Source organism: Miniopterus natalensis, chromosome 10 (genome assembly GCF_054644295.1).
Source record: "Miniopterus natalensis isolate mMinNat1 chromosome 10, mMinNat1.hap1, whole genome shotgun sequence".
NCBI classification, from domain to species: Eukaryota; Metazoa; Chordata; class Mammalia; order Chiroptera; family Miniopteridae; genus Miniopterus; species Miniopterus natalensis.
Window position 1 is genome coordinate 7,583,291 of NC_142090.1, and position 17,823 is coordinate 7,601,113.

Below are 17,823 nucleotides of genomic sequence, written 5' to 3' on the forward strand. Positions count from 1 at the left end.
TTGAGAAAGAGTCAGCGTTCATTAAACATCAAGTGTGTAGCATTCAAGGTCGTCTTCAAGGTAAAAGTTCCCAGTTGGAACAACCAAGCACCTAAGACTTTTGTTTGGGAATCAGGACACCTGTAGCCCTGTTCTGTGACCTTACTCCAACTTACTTTTCTATTATGGGGAACAGTGCCCACCAGGTGGGGTCATTACTTTCATTCCCATAACCTTCTGGAAAAGTGGTTGATGCTGAGTTATCTTCAGTTTGGCACAGAATTGAATTCTAAATTTGGATTTGTGAGTTTCCAGTGAAATCACTTTTCTGGCACCTGTAGCCATGGGAGTCAATGACAACCTGGAGGTATAAATAGCAGTGGATGGGAACCCTTCACACCATTGTTCACCCAGATCCAGCAAGCAACCATGAAGGCCTTCATCTTCCTTGCTCTCCTCGGAGCTGCTGGTGAGTCTCTTTCTAAACGAATCAGTAGGCGTCTAGCATGTATTTAAACTTGCACCCTGTACTCCAGAAGACAACGATGAATGCTGATTATATCTCTGTACTCAAGAAGTTTAGGACGTTGAGGCAACAGTGCATAGTACCTGTGTCTACAGATAAATAAATCTCACTTGTTGGGAAGAGATCACTGAACAGGAGTAGATTAGGTATAAAGAGGCAGAACCTGCCCTAAAATTCAAGGTAAAATCTATGAAGAAGAGAGAAAAGGAAAGGATAGTCAGCAGTAAGGAGATGTTGTTTTGATCTTTCTAAGGATTTGGGAGTTAATAACTAGGACAGATGACTTGTGCTCCTTGCGGAGACTGTGAGGGTCAGAGCCTGAGTCTCCACTGTACTAAAGGGCATCTCAGCAGGGATCATAGCAGGCAAAGATATTTTATTTCTCATGAATAAAAGCTATGGGCTGGGTTTTACAACATCTTTGCTAATGAAATCTCTCCAGTGTGAAATAAAACATCAGTCAACCATCAAAAGAGAGGGAGAAATGACTACTTTTAGACTACTGAAGCTTACTACTAAATTTCCCTAAATTGGGCAGGTGTAAATTCAGTCCAGCTGTCTGTATACCTGGAAATGTCTTTCCCAAAATTACTTTAAAATACTTGAACAATAGGACACATATAATAAAATGGAAGACTTCTGGAGCCATGAGAAATCTTAGTAGATGTGAATAAATTGAAAAATGTTGGGGAGATAATTGGAATAAGGGGAAAGGTTGGAGGCAGAAACCTCATAATGTTCTATGAAAGCATTTTGTGAAACTTTTAGGTGAGGACCGAGAAGAGAAATAGTGTGTGCATTTGTGGGGGAGAGAGTACAACATTTCTGTTTTCTTCCAAGCCAGAACATTCTCAGGTGGCTTCTAAAAGTTTCCTTTCTGTTACTTCCTGGGCATATCTATCCTATACCAACCACCACAAATAAACATAAGCCTGGGTATTGTAAAGCTCTACTGAACACCTATTCGCATGGCTGCTGAGCACAGTTTTATGTAAAAAATATTCTTTATATTCTTAGGTAGTGGTGTTCAGGACATTTATTATGTAAAGCCTCTTATCTGTGTGTATGTGGGGGGCATCACATATGTAAAAACCAGTATATTTATCAAACGTAAAGCATACATTAAAAATTAGACACTTACCATGGTATAAGTAGGGTATGTGTCAAAGGTATAGAAAAATTATGTTTAAAAAATTACATTTGCCCTAGCTGGTTTGGCTCAGTGGTTAGAGCATTGGCCCACAGAGTGAAGGATCCTGGGTTCGATTCCAGCCAAGGGCACTTACCTCAGTTGCAGGCTCGATCCCCGGCCCCACTAGGGAGGCAACCAATCGATGTGTCTCACTCACATAGATGTTTCTCTCTCTCCCCCTTCCACTCTCTCTGAAAAGCAATGGAAAAAAATATCCTCAGATGAGAATTAAAAAAAAAAAAAAAAATTACATTAAATATCACCATTTTCTGATTATGTGGGACAGGAAACCATTATCTGAGCTTTTCTGGTTAATCTGCAAAAACTTGGTGGTGAGTCAAAATTCCAAGATGGATCTGTTTAACTGACAGTTTCCAACTTTTCTCCATCAGTTGCTTTCCCCGCTGATGACGACGACAAGATCGTCGGGGGCTACACCTGCCGAAAGAATTCCGTCCCCTACCAGGTGTCCCTGAACGCTGGTTACCACTTCTGCGGTGGCTCCCTCATCAATGACCAGTGGGTGGTGTCCGCTGCTCACTGCTACAAGTCGTAAGTAACCAATACTCACACCCCTGTTCTCTAAGATCAACTCATCCCCCAGCCCTGCCAAAGCACGAGCAGGGCAAACTATGGAGCTACGACCGAGGGGTGAGCATTCAGGCCCTAAGAGCCTCACTAGTCCCCAAATACTGAATGATGCCTTGGGGGACTCTCACGTGGAAGTCCTCAGGCTTCCCTGATATCCTTCCCAATAGAGACATGGAGGGGAAATAGTGAGTGATGAAGTATACTTAGAACTAGCTTCAGAGAATTCATCATTAAATAGTCCTAATCATTATAGCTCAACCAGAAAAAAAAAATGCCATATGGAGGTAATAAAATTCATGAAATTTCCAGTACATTGAAAATAAGCACAACTCATTCTGCTCCCTCAATAGCCTGTCATATCTTATTGCTGCCCCATGTCTCTACAATAGTTGGTCATCCAAGCCAGAGGAGAAACGGCAGGTGCTGATTTAATTGCCACCAATTCGCTTTTCATCTCCCACTGTTTCATTGGTGTCATTTGGTTCCCATTTCTGTGCCGTATCTCGCCAAGTTGGCGGGCTGTCGGCCCGTGGCTGTAGCGACACCTACTGGAGGACTCCTGAACTGCACCCTATCTGGTGGCCCGGCCTTGCGTGTACTATTAACTGTGTGCAGATGCCTGAAGGGGATGGTGTCTGCTTACACTCATGACTGGGGAGCTGGTAAGGGGAGAAGCCAAGTTAAACACTTAGAGAACTTTGAATCCTTTAATCCAGCCGAATCCAGGTGCGTCTGGGAGAATACAACATTGAAGTCGTTGAGGGCAACGAGCAATTCATTAACGCCGCCAAGATCATCCGCCACCCCAAGTACAATCCCAACACCATCGACAATGACATCATGCTGATTAAACTGCGCTCACCCGCCACCATCAGCTCTCGAGTGTCCACCGTCTCTCTGCCAAGAACTTGCGCTGATGTTGGTACCCAGTGTCTCATCTCTGGCTGGGGCAACACCCAGAGCGTTGGCAGTAAGTGTCACCTGAAACACAGGCACCAAGTCTGAGAATCCTAGAGGCAAAAGGCATGTGGAGGGTCAGTTAGTTTAGCTGTCACTCAAGACAAGGTTCAGGGAGGGGAGTCTGTGGACATATGGAGTCTTAGATTATATTCATGGAAATGAGGAAGATTCCTTTGTTGGAAAACACAGCAGAAATGAACTATGAGGAAGATGCCAGGTGTTCCACTGAAGTGAGTAGTGATTTGCAGAAAACTAGGAACTAAGAGGTGAAAAGTACCGAGACTAAGGGATGTGGGACTGCCTCAAGTATAAACTGGTTTGGGAAATAAAGTCTCTACATTCGAGATCTGTGGTCACTGGTGCCAGTCCCAGAGAGAACTTGTTGATTGAAACTCTTTGGAAGGCCTTCCAGATGAAAGCTATTCTTCCAAAGTAGAAGTTTCTGGCAATCTGAATGAAAGAGTGGGAGTACAGGGAAGGTGCGGGGAATCGTGAAATAGAAATTTTTAATAATCCTGTGGGTAACCTTCTTCCATTTTCACTCCTGCACCCAACAGCCAACTACCCTGAGCTCCTGCAGTGCCTGGACGCCCCCATCCTCTCCGACAGCGCTTGCCGCAAAGCCTACCCAGGCCAGATCACCAACAACATGATGTGTCTGGGCTTCCTGGAGGGCGGAAAGGACTCTTGCCAGGTTAGTTTCTTTGCATCTCTTTTCTTTCCAGCTCTGCCTCGTGCATCTCCGCCAAATTTCCACCCTTCCTGAAACACAGAGGATGAAAGGGCTTTCTCTGGGACCGATCGATCATGAGGTGTGAGGGACAGACTGGGGACAGATGGTCATTCTTCTTTTTGTCATATGAATGGTTAGAATTAAGGGTAAAAAGATACACAGAAGATGGTGGCAGACAGCACATCTAAGGTGCCCTTCTGAGGAGGTGCCCTGTAGAAGAAGGCTCCTAGAAAGGAGCAGGGCTAGCTGGGCAGCCTCCCCCCCCCCCCAGCCTCACCTCTTCTTGGCCCTACAGGCCTGCAGCTAAGGACAGAGGAGGGGGAGGAAGAGGAGGGATGCAGTCTGGAGAAAGAGGGTTGGATTTCCAGGCGAAGAGAAGGGGCTTCATGGGCGATCAGCAGCGCCTGGGAAGATGGCCTCAGGATAACAGAGGGACACCTTGGAGCCTGTATCCCCTCTGGGTGCCGCTAAGAGTTCTAACTGGCTTTTCCCTCTTGCTCAGGGTGACTCTGGTGGCCCCGTGGTGTGCAACGGACAGCTCCAGGGCATTGTCTCCTGGGGCTATGGCTGTGCTATGAAGGGCAAACCTGGTGTCTACACCAAGGTCTGCAACTACGTGAAATGGATTCAGGAGACCATTGCTGCCAACTAAGCAAGAGATGGGTCACCTCTTCCTGACCCATCCCCGTTAGACGACTTCACCTTCCTCCTCTGCCTCAAAACAGTACCTAAATAAAAACATTGTGTCCTGCACCAACCATGTCCAAAAACTGTCTGTCTTTGGTATTCAGAAACTTTCTCTTGGAACTGGCTGCTGAGGAAGAGGGCGGACGTCCGATTGAACTGTTCTAGGGGGGTGGGATTTGAAAGGTTATTTGGTTATTTATTCACCTAATCAAAATAAATCCACCGATCACCCACTATACACCAGACCGTGTAGGACACTGAGGATACAAAGATGAACAACGTTAGGGGTCACTGTTACCACCACATTTCAAACAGTGACACTAAAATGCAGAAAGCTGAAATCGACTTCCGAAGTCACTCGACTAGCTCACAGGAAAGCTGGGGTGACACCCTGGCGGTCCTTACTCCCCAAGCCCCGCTATTGCTTCTACACTGTGCTCTCCCTTTTCTCTCTGATCTCTCTGAAACTGTGAGGCTAGAAAACCAACATCTCTAGAAGGAGGACGTTTTAAAAGTCAAGGATGTCCTGCACTATTCAAGGTTTCACCTGCCCATGCGCCAGTTGTCCAAGGTCTCACTTATTTTCCAACTGGGATTTTATTGCCAGGGCAGCCGTGAGGCCTACAGACAATCTGCTGGCCCTCTCCCACCACCGGGCCCCCCAAGCCCCAGCCCAAATTATGTACTGTTTTGAACTGTAAGCAAAAAGAACTGCAAATGCAGATACATTTGCAGAAAATAGATCCATTACTTAGAGGTCATGAAGTGTTGGCCACAGAGGAGTGTAGTTCTCTTTGGGCCTGTCTGAAAACGCAGCTCGGCCACCTGCTTTAGCTCTTCAACACCCTCCTCCAGCTCTAGGTTGTTCTGTGGGTCATCAGAGGGTGGTTTGGACTACAAGTCCCCACACGTGATTTCTGTGCACATCTGGTATGGCTCAAGGAAAAAGGCCCAAGTGGGCCTGAGCATGGAAATACTGGAGTAGGACACTGGGGCTTCAAAGAGGAAAATGTCTGTGGTCCAAGCGAGGAGCTGAAGGAGAAGCTCTTAATGGGCCTGGGCTGCTATCACCAAAGAACTAGACACACGGTGGCTCGGACAGCAAACAATTTCTCACCGTTCTGGAGGCTGGGAGGCCCAAGATCTAGTGCCAGCTGGAAATGGTAAGAGCCCGCGTCCTCATAGACAGGTGCCCCCTCATTTACCCTCACATGGCTCGGGGAGCTAGTTCTCGTGTCATCTTATAGGGACACTGTCCTGATTATGGGGATTCCACCCTCATGACCTCATCTAAACCTAATTACCTCCCAAAGGCCCCAGCTCCTAATACCATCCCTTTGGGGTTAGGGCTTGAACATATGAATTTTGGGGGGACACAACATGCAGTCCATAGCAGGAATCTTGGGGGAGGAGAGCATAGGAAGATACATCCCCCAGTTAAAATTTCCTATCCCTCTGTAACTCTGGATGGTGTACTTGCAGGGAGCAGCCCTGAGCCCCTAATGTCACCTATTGCTGCCATTAGGATAAAGTCCAAATTCCTGAGGTTTGCACTCAAGGCTCTTAAAAGCTACCCCACCTCATCCCCAGCATCAACACGCACCTACTCGCCTACCCGCCTCAGGGAGAGGGAAGATTCAGAGCCTTGACCAAATAAGTGAGATATACGAGAGATGGAAGGTCAGAGAGAGAACGAAAAATAGCGAGAAAAGCACGAATCCTTTTTCAGGCCATCCACAAGTCTCTTTTCAGCACTTCTTGTCACTTTCTACCTCTTGTTTAAAAACTATTCACAATTTGTGAATTTCTATTTCAATATAAAGTCTGGCCCTGGCCAGTGCAGCTCAGTTGGTTAGGGCATTGTCTCATACACAAAAAGGTGGCAGATCCGATTCCCGGTCAGGACACACCAGGTTGCAGGTTTGATTCCCAGTTAGGGCATGTGTGGGAGGCAACCAGTCAGTGTTTCTCTCTGTCTGTCTGTCTCTCTGTGTCTCTGTCTGTCTCTTTCTCTCCCTCCCTTCTATTCTCTGTCTCTGTCTCTTTCTCTCCCTCCTATTCTCTAAGACTATATATATGTATATATATATATGTATATGTGTGTGTGTATATATATATATTTTTTTAAAAATATAAAGTCTGTATGCTCTTTACCCTAGCAACTTAACTTCTAGAAATTTATCCAATTAACATACGCATATAAAGACAAAAAGATGTATAAGTATGAGTGTATCTCTCAGGAGGCACAGCTCCCTCATCTCTAAAATGAGGGGGGAAATGATCTATTCAATATGTTCCTTACCCCAAAATGTGATTAGTCTATGAGAATGGCTCTATGGGGGACTCTGGAAAAGGGGAGGTGACAAGTGAGGGCGGGGAGAGAGGTTGGCAGTCACAAAGAGAGGAGGGGCCAACAGAGAAGGGTTATGTCACAGAGGGGTAGGTAAATGTCAGCAGACACCTCAGGACTCCTGAGACTTCTAGGGTCAGAGAAGAGGCTCCAAAGGCCTGACTGGGTTGGATCCTTTCTCTCTTACCTGCAGCAGAGACAGCTCTAGCTTTCCTCCTCTAAAACGGGTTTTGATAAGGAAGAGTTAAGACTACTATCAGATCCTTGCTTTCCCCCCAGCCCCAATTAATGTTCCTCCCCAGCTGTTCCGGACAGGGACACTTGGACTGAAGATCGGGTTACTTCCAGTTCGATCCAACTTGTCTTCTCCCGGGGAGACCGCCGGCCACCATGAGGCACTGGCTCACCGTCACTCTCCTCAGTGCCGCTGGTGAGAGTCTAGGCCCCTGTTGCCCTCGGGAGAGCTGGGGTGGGCCGGGGGAGGGTCCGAAAGGGAAGTGGCTAGCCACGACTGGAGAGATGGGAAGTCGGGGGCATTTCCTTCAATTAATCGTTGAAAGAAACGAAAAGAACCACTCTTTTTTTTTTTTTTTTTTTTTTTTTCTTTTTTTTTTAGGGTTATGTTGAGGGCTAGGGTTAGGAGGATGGTTAGGGTAAGGATTAGACCTAGGGTTAGGGTTATGTTGAGGGCTAGGGTTAGGGGGATGGTTAGGGTTAGGGTTAGACCTAGGGTTAGGGTTATGTTGAGGGCTAGGGTTAGGCGGATGGTGAGGGTTAGGGTTAGACCTAGGGTTAGGGTTATGTTGAGGGCTAGGCTTAGGGAGATGGTGAGGGTTAGGGTTAGACCTAGGGTTAGGGTTATGTTGAGGGCTAGGCTTAGGGAGATGGTGAGGGTTAGGGTTAGACCTAGGGTTAGGGTTATGTTGAGGGCTAGGGTTAGGGGGATGGTGAGGGTTAGGGTTAGACCTAGGGTTAGGGTTATGTTGAGGGCTAGGCTTAGGGAGATGGTGAGGGTTAGGGTTAGACCTAGGGTTAGGGTTATGTTGAGGGCTAGGGTTAGGGGGATGGTGAGGGTTAGGGTTAGACCTAGGGTTAGGGTTATGTTGAGGGCTAGGGTTAGGGGGATGGTGAGGGTTAGGGTTAGACCTAGGGTTAGGGTTATGTTGAGGGCTAGGGTTAGGGGGATGGTGAGGGTTAGGGTTAGACCTAGGGTTAGGGTTATGTTGAGGGCTAGGCTTAGGGAGATGGTTAGGGTTAGGGTTAGACCTAGGGTTAGGAACCACTCTTGATGCACAGCCCAGCCCATCAGCGCTCTCCTCAAGCCCTCTGAGGCCTGGGGGCATGTTAGGGCAGGTCACTAATAAGTGCCCTGCTCCTGAGTGTGGGATTACCTAGACTGCCTGCTTCCTGGACAGCCACAGGAAAAGCATGTCTTCCCTTCATGCGGGCGGATGGACTTCAGAGGCGTGAGCACAGGAAAGGAGGGTGGGCCGGGCAGGGGCTCTGGAAGCCTCATGGCCCTGCCCCAAGCTTTCCCACTCCTTTCACCTGCAAAGTCAGGGAATGTTGATTTTTTTTTTTTACTTCCATGCCTGGCAAGGACATGTGTCAGTTTCTTTAAGGTGTATAGCTTGAGTGACATGCCTGATTCCCCCCCATTTAAAAAAAAAATATTTAACATAATATGAAGACTTTGATATTATCTTTGAAAACCTTAGGCTGGGAAAAACTGCCCTAGCCAACCAGCGCCTCTCAACTTCTTTGTCTCTCTTTCCACCTATGACCCCATCGATTCTTTAGGGGTCATTCTGGCCAAAGATCCCACAGTTACAAAGGTGGACTTACCAGAAGATTTTACTGTTCCCTACCTGGCCTATCTGAAGTCCGATCGAGAACCCTGTGTGGGGTCCCTCATTCACCCTGAGTGGGTCTTGACTGCTGCTCACTGCCCCTTACCGTAAGTATCCCTATGCTCTTGGAAGTAGGGAGGGATATATTTCAACAAAAACAGGTCTGGTGAGGCATCCCAGCCAGTTTTAATGGCATCCTGAGGAAATTAGAGGCACCCAGGAAGAGAGAGGATCATCTTGCCAACGGGCAACATCATACACATTTGTTGGTTTAAGAGGAGGTTGATAGAAAGATGTCAGAAGACTCCTCCCCAAGGAGACTAAATAATATTCTTTTATTTAGTGGATTTATTGGACATTTACTATATGCCAGGGACTGCTTAATGCACTGAGAAAACTGTGAGGGAACAGGATGCAAATAAATTTTCCCTCGCGGAGCTTACATCCTGGTGGAGCAGGTGAGCCAAAAGAAACAAAGGGCCCAAAAGAAAACATAAAAAGAGTGGCAAACTGCGCTACACAAGAGTGTACCGAGAGATCTGCTTTAGTTAGGTGGTCCGGCGAGGCCCCTTTGAAGAGATGAGACCCCAGAATGAGGAGGAGGCGGTCAAGTAAATAAAGCCCTGGGAGTAGAGCCCCTGACGTAGTAAAGATACTGGGGAGACCAGAGTTGGCTCAGTGTGATGAGGAGGGGGGATGTTCACAGGAGGAGGGTCAGGAGCTAGGCAGGCCAGGTGGTGCAGGAGCAGGGCAAGAGGGCACCGCACAAGCATGCCGTCCCCTGTCAATCCCAGAATCTCTGTTGTGATTGGGACCTAGAGTTTCAGGGGTATAGGAGGGTCATTTCAAAGTCAGAGCTCTCAGCCGCCTGCTTAAGACAATTTACTCAAACATATATTAAACCCCTGCTCTGCACATTGAGAAATACAAAGGAAATAAAGACAGTTCATCCCCTCTGAGAATTGGACTTGGCAACTCTGGGATTCTTTTCTCAGCCACCTCTAATGCATGAAGTGTCTTTAGAAGGGATTGGCTCTTGTATATGGTGCATGACTGGATTTCTGGTGATGTGAGTGGGTTTGAGTCTGTCTAGGAAGTAAGATGGGAAAATGGGAAATGGGGGTGCTCACAGACTAAGAGTCTTGTGAACCTATGATCAATGTAGGCAGCACATGGTAAATGCAATGATATGGGCCCAAGAAGAGCTGGGAAGGGCCTAAGAATATCTAGAAATGAAGGGTGCAATATGCTTCTTCAAGAGTTGCTTGAGACAGTGTAGTAGAGGCCAAATGCTGTGCAATCCTGCACTGTGGTGTCGTCTTTATCACCTGATCACTCAGATGGTCCAGATCATCACCATCATCACAACGAGGCTGTACAGGTATGTTCTAGGTGGCAGATACCATGTCAGTTTTTATATATATACAGCTTATATATATATGTATACTTTTATATACATTGACTCTAAAACAATAATCCTGCAAACTATTGTTATTACTACTTTACAGACCAAGGCAGGTCACTTTAGTTCTCAGGTCTAAGAGGTAAAGTTAAGGTTGTAGAAAGTCACCTCTGATGCTCTTTGCAGTCCTGACATTCCGTCACCCTGTTCTTCTCCATCTCCCTGCCCTCTTTCTTCCAAAGCACTGAAATTCGGCTGGGAGTTAATCAACCCACCATCAAAAATAAGAAAGAGCAGACCCGGAATAACTCACTGGCGCTGCCCTACCCTGAATTCAATGCGCACACTCTGGAACATGACCTGATGATGGTGAAACTGTCCAAGGCTGCGGCGCTCCACACCCACGTGGGGACCATAGCCATAGCGATGGAGCCCATAGCGTTTAACGATTCCTGCTTTATCCCAACCTGGATGTGGAGTGACTATAAAAACCGTAAGTGTCCCACTGTGTCTTTCAAGCTGGGAAAAACATGGAGGAATATAGTTGAAGGAAATAGGAGATATGAGGTCATGTTCTTGACCCTAGAGTGATTGCCTTCAGGACCTCATAATACCAGGATTAGAGGCCAAAAGAAAAAATTCAAAGAGATTGATATAGGGCAGCCAATGGGAAACCAACAAATGAAGCAGGCAGTTATTGTTCCATGTCTAGAACCAAGGTCAGAGTACCAGGAACAGAATTTAAATAAAGGTGGGTGATTATCTCACTCTAAAGACAATACCAAGGCACCTCTTGAGAGGGTGGCTTTCTGCCTCATGGACAGCTACAGAAGGTCCACCAAGCAATTAATGGACAGCAGCGGGGAAACCAAAAGAAAATGTGATATAGGGAAGCAAGGGAGGATGCTTCCCACCCCAGACCACAGACACCCAACCTATGCTGATGGTGATTCACTCAAGTGGGACCCCAAGAGATAAGAAGGTGGCTGGGGGAGCCATCTCTCCCGTCACCAGAGCTGTTTCCAGAAAGAGAGGGCTGCTCTTACACCTACTGCTCTATCCAATAGTTCCCACTTAGGGCGGAGACTAGAAGAGGTCATAGGAGCTGATTATCATGACATGCTCTGGGTGTGTCTCTGGCCTGACACGCGTTGAAAACATGGCCACAACCCATGTTGCAGGCACACACCCCTTGACCCTCTGAGCTCTAATTGGGATGAGCAGAGAAGATCTGGTCTCTGCAAGATCACGTCTTACCAAGGGCATTTTATGAAAATAGTTGCTTTCTTACACATTCGTTGGTCTTTGGTGGCCTTCACATCAGGTGGCTGCTAATAACCATTAGGTTCTCTTTGGGTATTGTCAAAGGATGATGGAACCAACATTCGAGATCTAAAATGAAATGATAAAGCTGAATTCATGGCTTATTATAATAAGGAAGAGCGATGCTGAGCAGGGCAGAGTACTGGGCTTTATGGGGTTTGTGGGAAGCTTTGTGAATGGACTGGAGGACTTTCAGAGGCTAAAGAAAGTTGACATCATCTGTAGAGGCGTGGTTACTTGGGTGAGGTTGTTGATTGGTTGGCACTCAGGCATGTTGTTTGGAGGGGAGTCTGATTGGCTGATTTTAAGAAGTGGCATTGAATGATTCACTTGCCAAAGCTGTGTCCACTGAGGCAAGTTGTCATGGATATTAATCAGGTTTAAACCCCAGTGGTGGCTACAGAACAGTCCATCTGTTTTGTAAAAAAAAAAAAAAAAAATGGAAACTTCTATATTTTTTGTATTTGGCAACTTCATTTTCAATTCAGAAGCAACATTCCTGGGAATCTAAGTGCATATAATTTCTGAACAAATCAAAGATTTGTGATTTTTCTCTTTGATCGATAAGTCCTATTCAAAGTAATTGCCTGACAGTTTACAAAACTAATTCATTACATACCATTTGAAAACAAAACAAAACTATACAAGGGTTTTATCACATAGGCTCTGCAGGTCAGGATCTCAGTGACAAACTAATTCTATAAGCTCTCTGGTGCAAAGCTCCCAAGAGCTATTAGGAATTCCTTATTTCAAGCAACAAGATTACTTTAGCTTGTTCTATGTATTGCAATTCAAGTCCCATAAAAAGTTAAAACTGAACACAACTCCTCTTTTCTGACCTGACGCTTTCTGATCTAATCTGCTTTAGGACATTAGATTGGATACACTCCATGAGAAAAATCCTGCTGTATAAGTAATTCTAAGCTTAGCTTGAACAGTCTCTGGTCAGGTTCTTGTTTTCTCCTTGCTTTTCACTACCAAAGATTAAAATTATACAATATCTTGGCTAGAATCCTTATATCCTGAGGGTAACAGGATAGTAACAATTGCTATAATGGAAATGAATATAGCTACTTAGGGGGAAATATGCATGTATATTTATGCATATACACACACACAAATAATCCATTTATAAGTAAACATTAAAAAAACAGTTTTAAACATATTAAAAGTAGTTTTCTTCTTTTATGACTAAATTTAAAGAAGATGAAGTAGGTGCCAAAAAGAAAGAATTCTTGGAGACAAAGGCTTTACATCTGTCTCTTCTCATGGTCATTCGTAATTTTCAAAGGTTTTCAAAGGTTTCTAACTTACACACGGTAGAGAGAGAACCACAGATCTGATGTCTGATGTCTGATGTCTCATGTAAGGAGGGCTTAATGCCCTGAATCCACAGAGCATTAAACAAGGAATACTCTGACACAGACACTGAATGAGGAATCCAGAGAAAGATGGAATGCTCACTGCCGGCAATGAATATTCTCAGGGATTAATGCATTTACAAAATTGGGGCTGATCACAAGAGTATATGTGATAAGGCGAGTAACCCTGGTCTTCATGTCTCTTCTCTTTCCCACAGTGAGTGATGCTGACATCCTGACTTGGACAAATCAACACGCCCTTCCCTCCCTTAAGTGCATGTCTATACTAAACAAAAAAACCAAAGTCAACATCATGTGTATGGGGCAACCTCTGAGCACCCTAACTGAAGTTAAGGTATCTTTCCTTTCCCCAGACAGGAAGATAGCAAGGGGTCCATGACAAGGAGAGGTGATTGTGAGAAGTCAAATGGTACTCATCCAAAAGGCCTGAAGTCCCCCTCCTCTCCCCACTCAGTCTCTGGGTTTGTCATGAGTTCCCCCCTCCCCCCTACTCAGTCTTGGGTTTGCCATGAATTCCCCTTCCCCTCTTTTAGAGTGGAAGAGATTCTGGGTAGAACCATTGGTCTCCCTTCTTCACCTGCTTGCTCTCAGGTTGGGCCAAGCTTGACCCAAGAGAGGTGAGACCTATGTGGATGTTACGAGAGGGTTGCTACCTCTCAAGAAAACTGAGTCTAGTCCCCCTAAATGGCCCTGCTACTATAATGTGCAACTTCTTGGGATTTATTCTTCTTCCATCGGGACAAAGTAACATTGACTTCCCATCTCTCTCCCTGGCAGGAAGTTTCAGCTGCTCCAGCCATCTGTGGTGGGAGGTTGCATGGAATCTTGTCCTGGGCAAAAGGAAGTGTCACCCTGGGCAGTCAAGGATTCTTCACAGAAATTCATCCCTATGCAAGATGGATCCTAAAAACCATGAACAGGCAATGAGGCTCCTCTGTTCCTCCATCCCCTCAGTGCAACATCTTTATGACTTCTACACTAGATCCCCAACTCTCTTGACCTTTCTTGTTCTTGAACAGAATCCAAATTTTTAAAAATTCAATTAAAAATGGCATTAAGAACTCATGCTGTGGTCCCTGACCTCTTGTGAAAACAATGAGAAATTTAGCAACACCCCCATCGTTTGTTCATTCATTCAAAAATTATGGAATCGTCTGCTACTCAGCAGGCACTACATATGCTAGGGGTACCTGAGTGAATATGACAGTCTTTGCCATCAATCGGCCAATTAAAATACTTTGTGACAATTGCCATAATGGAGATAAGCAATAAAGTTTTGTGAGAGCATAGAATAAAAACCATGTCAGGGGAGGTGTCACCAAAGAGACAGATACATTAGGAGACAACATTGGAAAACTGAGGGTGTCGTTAAATAAAAGTCAGCAAAGCATAAAAATGTGGCATGTATTGGAAAATGTATGTGAATAAGGAATACCAGAGACAAAATGGAGAGAGAACGTGATAAAAGATTGTTTTTTGTAGGTGAGAAAATGTTTGTGAAAGGCCGGACCTCTTGGGTAAAATGATTCAGATTTTTATCTTGTAGGTATCAGAGGGGGTGCCATTAATGCCTCCAAATTAGAGAGAATATCATCAAGTTTCTGAATTGGGGGAGACTAAGGAAGCTGCATCTGTACAATACATCTGTAGATGTATTGACTGTGAGTAGAAAAAAGAAGAAAGAAGGGCATGTATGGGTTAACGCCCAAGTTTCTGACTTCGGCAACTGGGTAGGTGGTGGTTCTCAAAGATAATATAAACAGAGCCAATTCTTTCATCTATAAAGGATCAGGAGCATGGTCATGAATTAGAGATGGGGCATGATATTTTTGGCATTCCTGAAGGACATGGATGCCGTCATTTCTAGAGGACATCTCAAGACAAAGCTCTGGATCTCAGATGATGCCAGGGAGGCCTATATTTGTGGGTATCAGCCTCAGGCTTCGGTCGAGTTTAGTTCTATTAGGAAGAGTTCTGATGGGTGCTTAATCTTTCTCTCACACTGGCATATGGTGGGGAGATGGACAGCGTCCCAGACCCATTGACCAACATACCTAAAAACGCAGAATTCTGAGTAACACAAGAGTGATCTATGAGAGGCCATGGAGTTCCATGTAGGGGAGGGCCAGGTGACATGGGCAAGGAGAGACAGAGACCAGTGAGGTGGGGAGGTAGGGAAGAATGCCATTGGAGAAAGACACTGCAAAGAATGAAGAGGTCTGGAGACCCATCCTATGAGGGTGACACACATATATATAAATATAACCATGGGGCTGACATCCCATCATTTCCATCATAGTCTAGTAGTTCGAAGTAAGCCACAGGTTCCACCCAAGGGGAAGCAGCTGAGGATTATGCAGGGCGTAAACATGGGCCTTCAATAGAATTCTGTTAAATAATGAATTTATTGGCTCCTTATTTCCTAAATAGTAAAGACTTCTCAAGTCTAAAATATGCAAGGCCTACATGATAAGGCTTTTCAGGCTTGAATCCCTGCTTGTCTCTCCACCCAGCTCCTAACACATCCCCTATATAATACTCATAGTCCCACAAACACGCCATGTTATTTCACATGTTCGTGCCTTTCAAAAGCCTTTCTTTTTAAATTCTTTTTTCCTTTCTTTTTATGCCAGACAGGCTCCTTCCCTTTCTCTAAGCCCCAGGTAAAGCGTAACTTCTGGGTACTCCTTTCTTAGACACACTGTAGACTAAAGAAGTGTCCTTAGCTCTGTGCACCAAGGTGTCTATTACCTCCATTTAAAATTCTTTTTTCTCCCAAATTTTATTATGAAAAATTTTACACATACGACAAAGCTGAAAGAATTTTACAGTGTTTACCTGTATACCTACCACCTGAATTCTACCATTGAGCAACCTATATTTTTATTAACATCTTGCATTGGTGCAAAACAACTGATAAATCAATATTGATACATTATTATTAGCTGAAGTCCATAGTTTACATTAGGGTTTGCTCTTTATGTTATATATTGCTATGGGTTTTGATAAAAGCATAGTGTCATAATCCACAATTAGAGTATCATACAGAATAACTTTCTCCTCAAACTCTGACAATCATTGATATTTATACTGTCTCTCTATTTGGCCTTTCCAAAATGTCATAAATTGGAATCACACAAGATATATTTTCAGACTGGTTTCTATCACTTAGTAATATGCATTTATGTCTTTCAGCACTTGATAGCTCATTTTCTAAAGAATCACTAAATAAATATTCCATTGTACGAACATACCACACATTGTTCATTCATTTACTTATTTAAGGACCTCTTGGTGGCTTCCAAGGTTTGAAGCTGCCAAGCTGTCACCTAAAGTGTCTGCACCATTTTGCACTCCCCGCAGCAATGAATGAGGGTTCCTCCTGCTCCACATTCTTGCCAACATTTGGCGTTTTCAGTATTTTGAATTTCAGCCCTTCTACTAGGTATGTGGTAGTAACTTGTAATTCCCTAACGACATGTTGAGAATCTTTTCATTGCTGTTTGCCATCTGTATATCTTCTTTTTCATTATGGACTGAACTGTGCCTTCCCAAATTTTGTTAAATAATGAATTTATTGGCTCTTTGTCTCCTAAACAGTAAGACTTCTGCACATTTATTGCTGAAACCCCAAACCCTGTCTGTGACTGTTTTGGGAGATAGGGGCTACAGGAACTAATTAAGGTGAAATGATGTCATAAGGGTGGGGCGCTGATCTGATAGGATTAGTGTCCTTATAAAAAGAAACAACAGAGAGATGATTCTTTCTCCCTCTGAGCTTACATACAGAAGAAAGGTCATGAGAGGACACATCGAAAAGGCTTCTGTCCACAAGCCAGGAAGAGAGCTCTCACCAGACACTGAATTTGCTGGCAACTTAGTCATGTACCTCTAGTCTCCAGAACTGTGAGAAAAGAAATGTCTGTTGTTTAAGTCACCCGGTTGTGGTATTTTGTTATGGCAACCTGAGCAGACATTTGGTTAGGTGTCTGTTCAGGTCTTTGGCCCACTTTTTAACTGGGTTGTTTGTTTCCTTCCTGTTGAGTTCCAAGATTTCCTTGTATGTCTTGAACACAAATGATTTGATGGACATGTGTTTTGCAAATAACCCCACCTAGACAGTGGTATACTAGATTTTTAGCTCTGAATACTTTGTAATTGCCTGTTACTGTCCGTATCACTCCTCTAGGCTATACGCCCTTTGAAAGGAGAAAGTATCTTCACATTTAGGCAAACTCAACAGCAAGCACAGAGCCTAGCACCAGTCAGAAGCATAATATAAATCATGGGCTAGCTGGTTGAATAAATAAATGGGCGAGCAGTGACATGAAGGAAAGTGCTAACACACCTTGAGGAGGTGCTTAGTGTCAGGCAGAGGGGTGGAGGTCAGCACAAGAGCGCTGGGTTGTAGCCACTGGAGATGAACGTCAACGGCACATAAACAGGGGCCAGCATCACATAGATGGGTGGGGCCCTTACCTGCCTGTAGCTCAGGAAGGGACATGATCGCAGAGTTTCACTAACGGGCCCCGGAGAGAAGCATGCTATGAGCTTCAACAGCTCTCAGATCAGGTACTTTTTAATCTGATCGAGAGCAAAACACTGGCCTGGTGCCTACCCGATCCCGTTCCTTGTCCTTGTGACACTTGGTACGGCCACCTGCTCTGGCTGATAAAACACCTCTTCTGGAACGAAATCCTGCCACTGGAAGAATTCAGATGATCATTTTTTCCAAGCCTAGAGCCCCTTCCTGCCTTATCTAATGTAGTCTTTCACTCTCTCTCGCCTCTTCTTCCTCTCCAGAGACTCTGAGCTAAACCTCACTTTGAAAAGGCTTTTGGCATCATT

At 44.9% G+C, this 17,823-nt stretch overlaps 2 protein-coding genes across 2 annotated transcripts; both read left to right on the forward strand.

Moving 5' to 3' along the window:
• Positions 1-408: 408 nt before the first annotated feature.
• On the forward strand, positions 409-4,633 carry LOC107531084 (cationic trypsin-3). Its single transcript, XM_016205063.2, has 5 exons — positions 409-448; positions 2,090-2,249; positions 3,005-3,258; positions 3,806-3,942; positions 4,484-4,633. Exons 1-5 carry the CDS (start codon positions 409-411, stop codon positions 4,631-4,633), a joined length of 741 nt encoding a protein of 246 aa, XP_016060549.2.
• A 2,775-nt stretch (positions 4,634-7,408) lies between these two features.
• On the forward strand, positions 7,409-13,902 carry LOC148092172 (putative inactive serine protease 58). Its single transcript, XM_087821323.1, has 5 exons — positions 7,409-7,448; positions 8,819-8,975; positions 10,513-10,763; positions 13,173-13,309; positions 13,753-13,902. The coding sequence occupies exons 1-5, from the start codon at positions 7,409-7,411 to the stop codon at positions 13,900-13,902; spliced, it is 735 nt and encodes a 244-aa protein (XP_087677449.1).
• Positions 13,903-17,823: the final 3,921 nt, after the last annotated feature.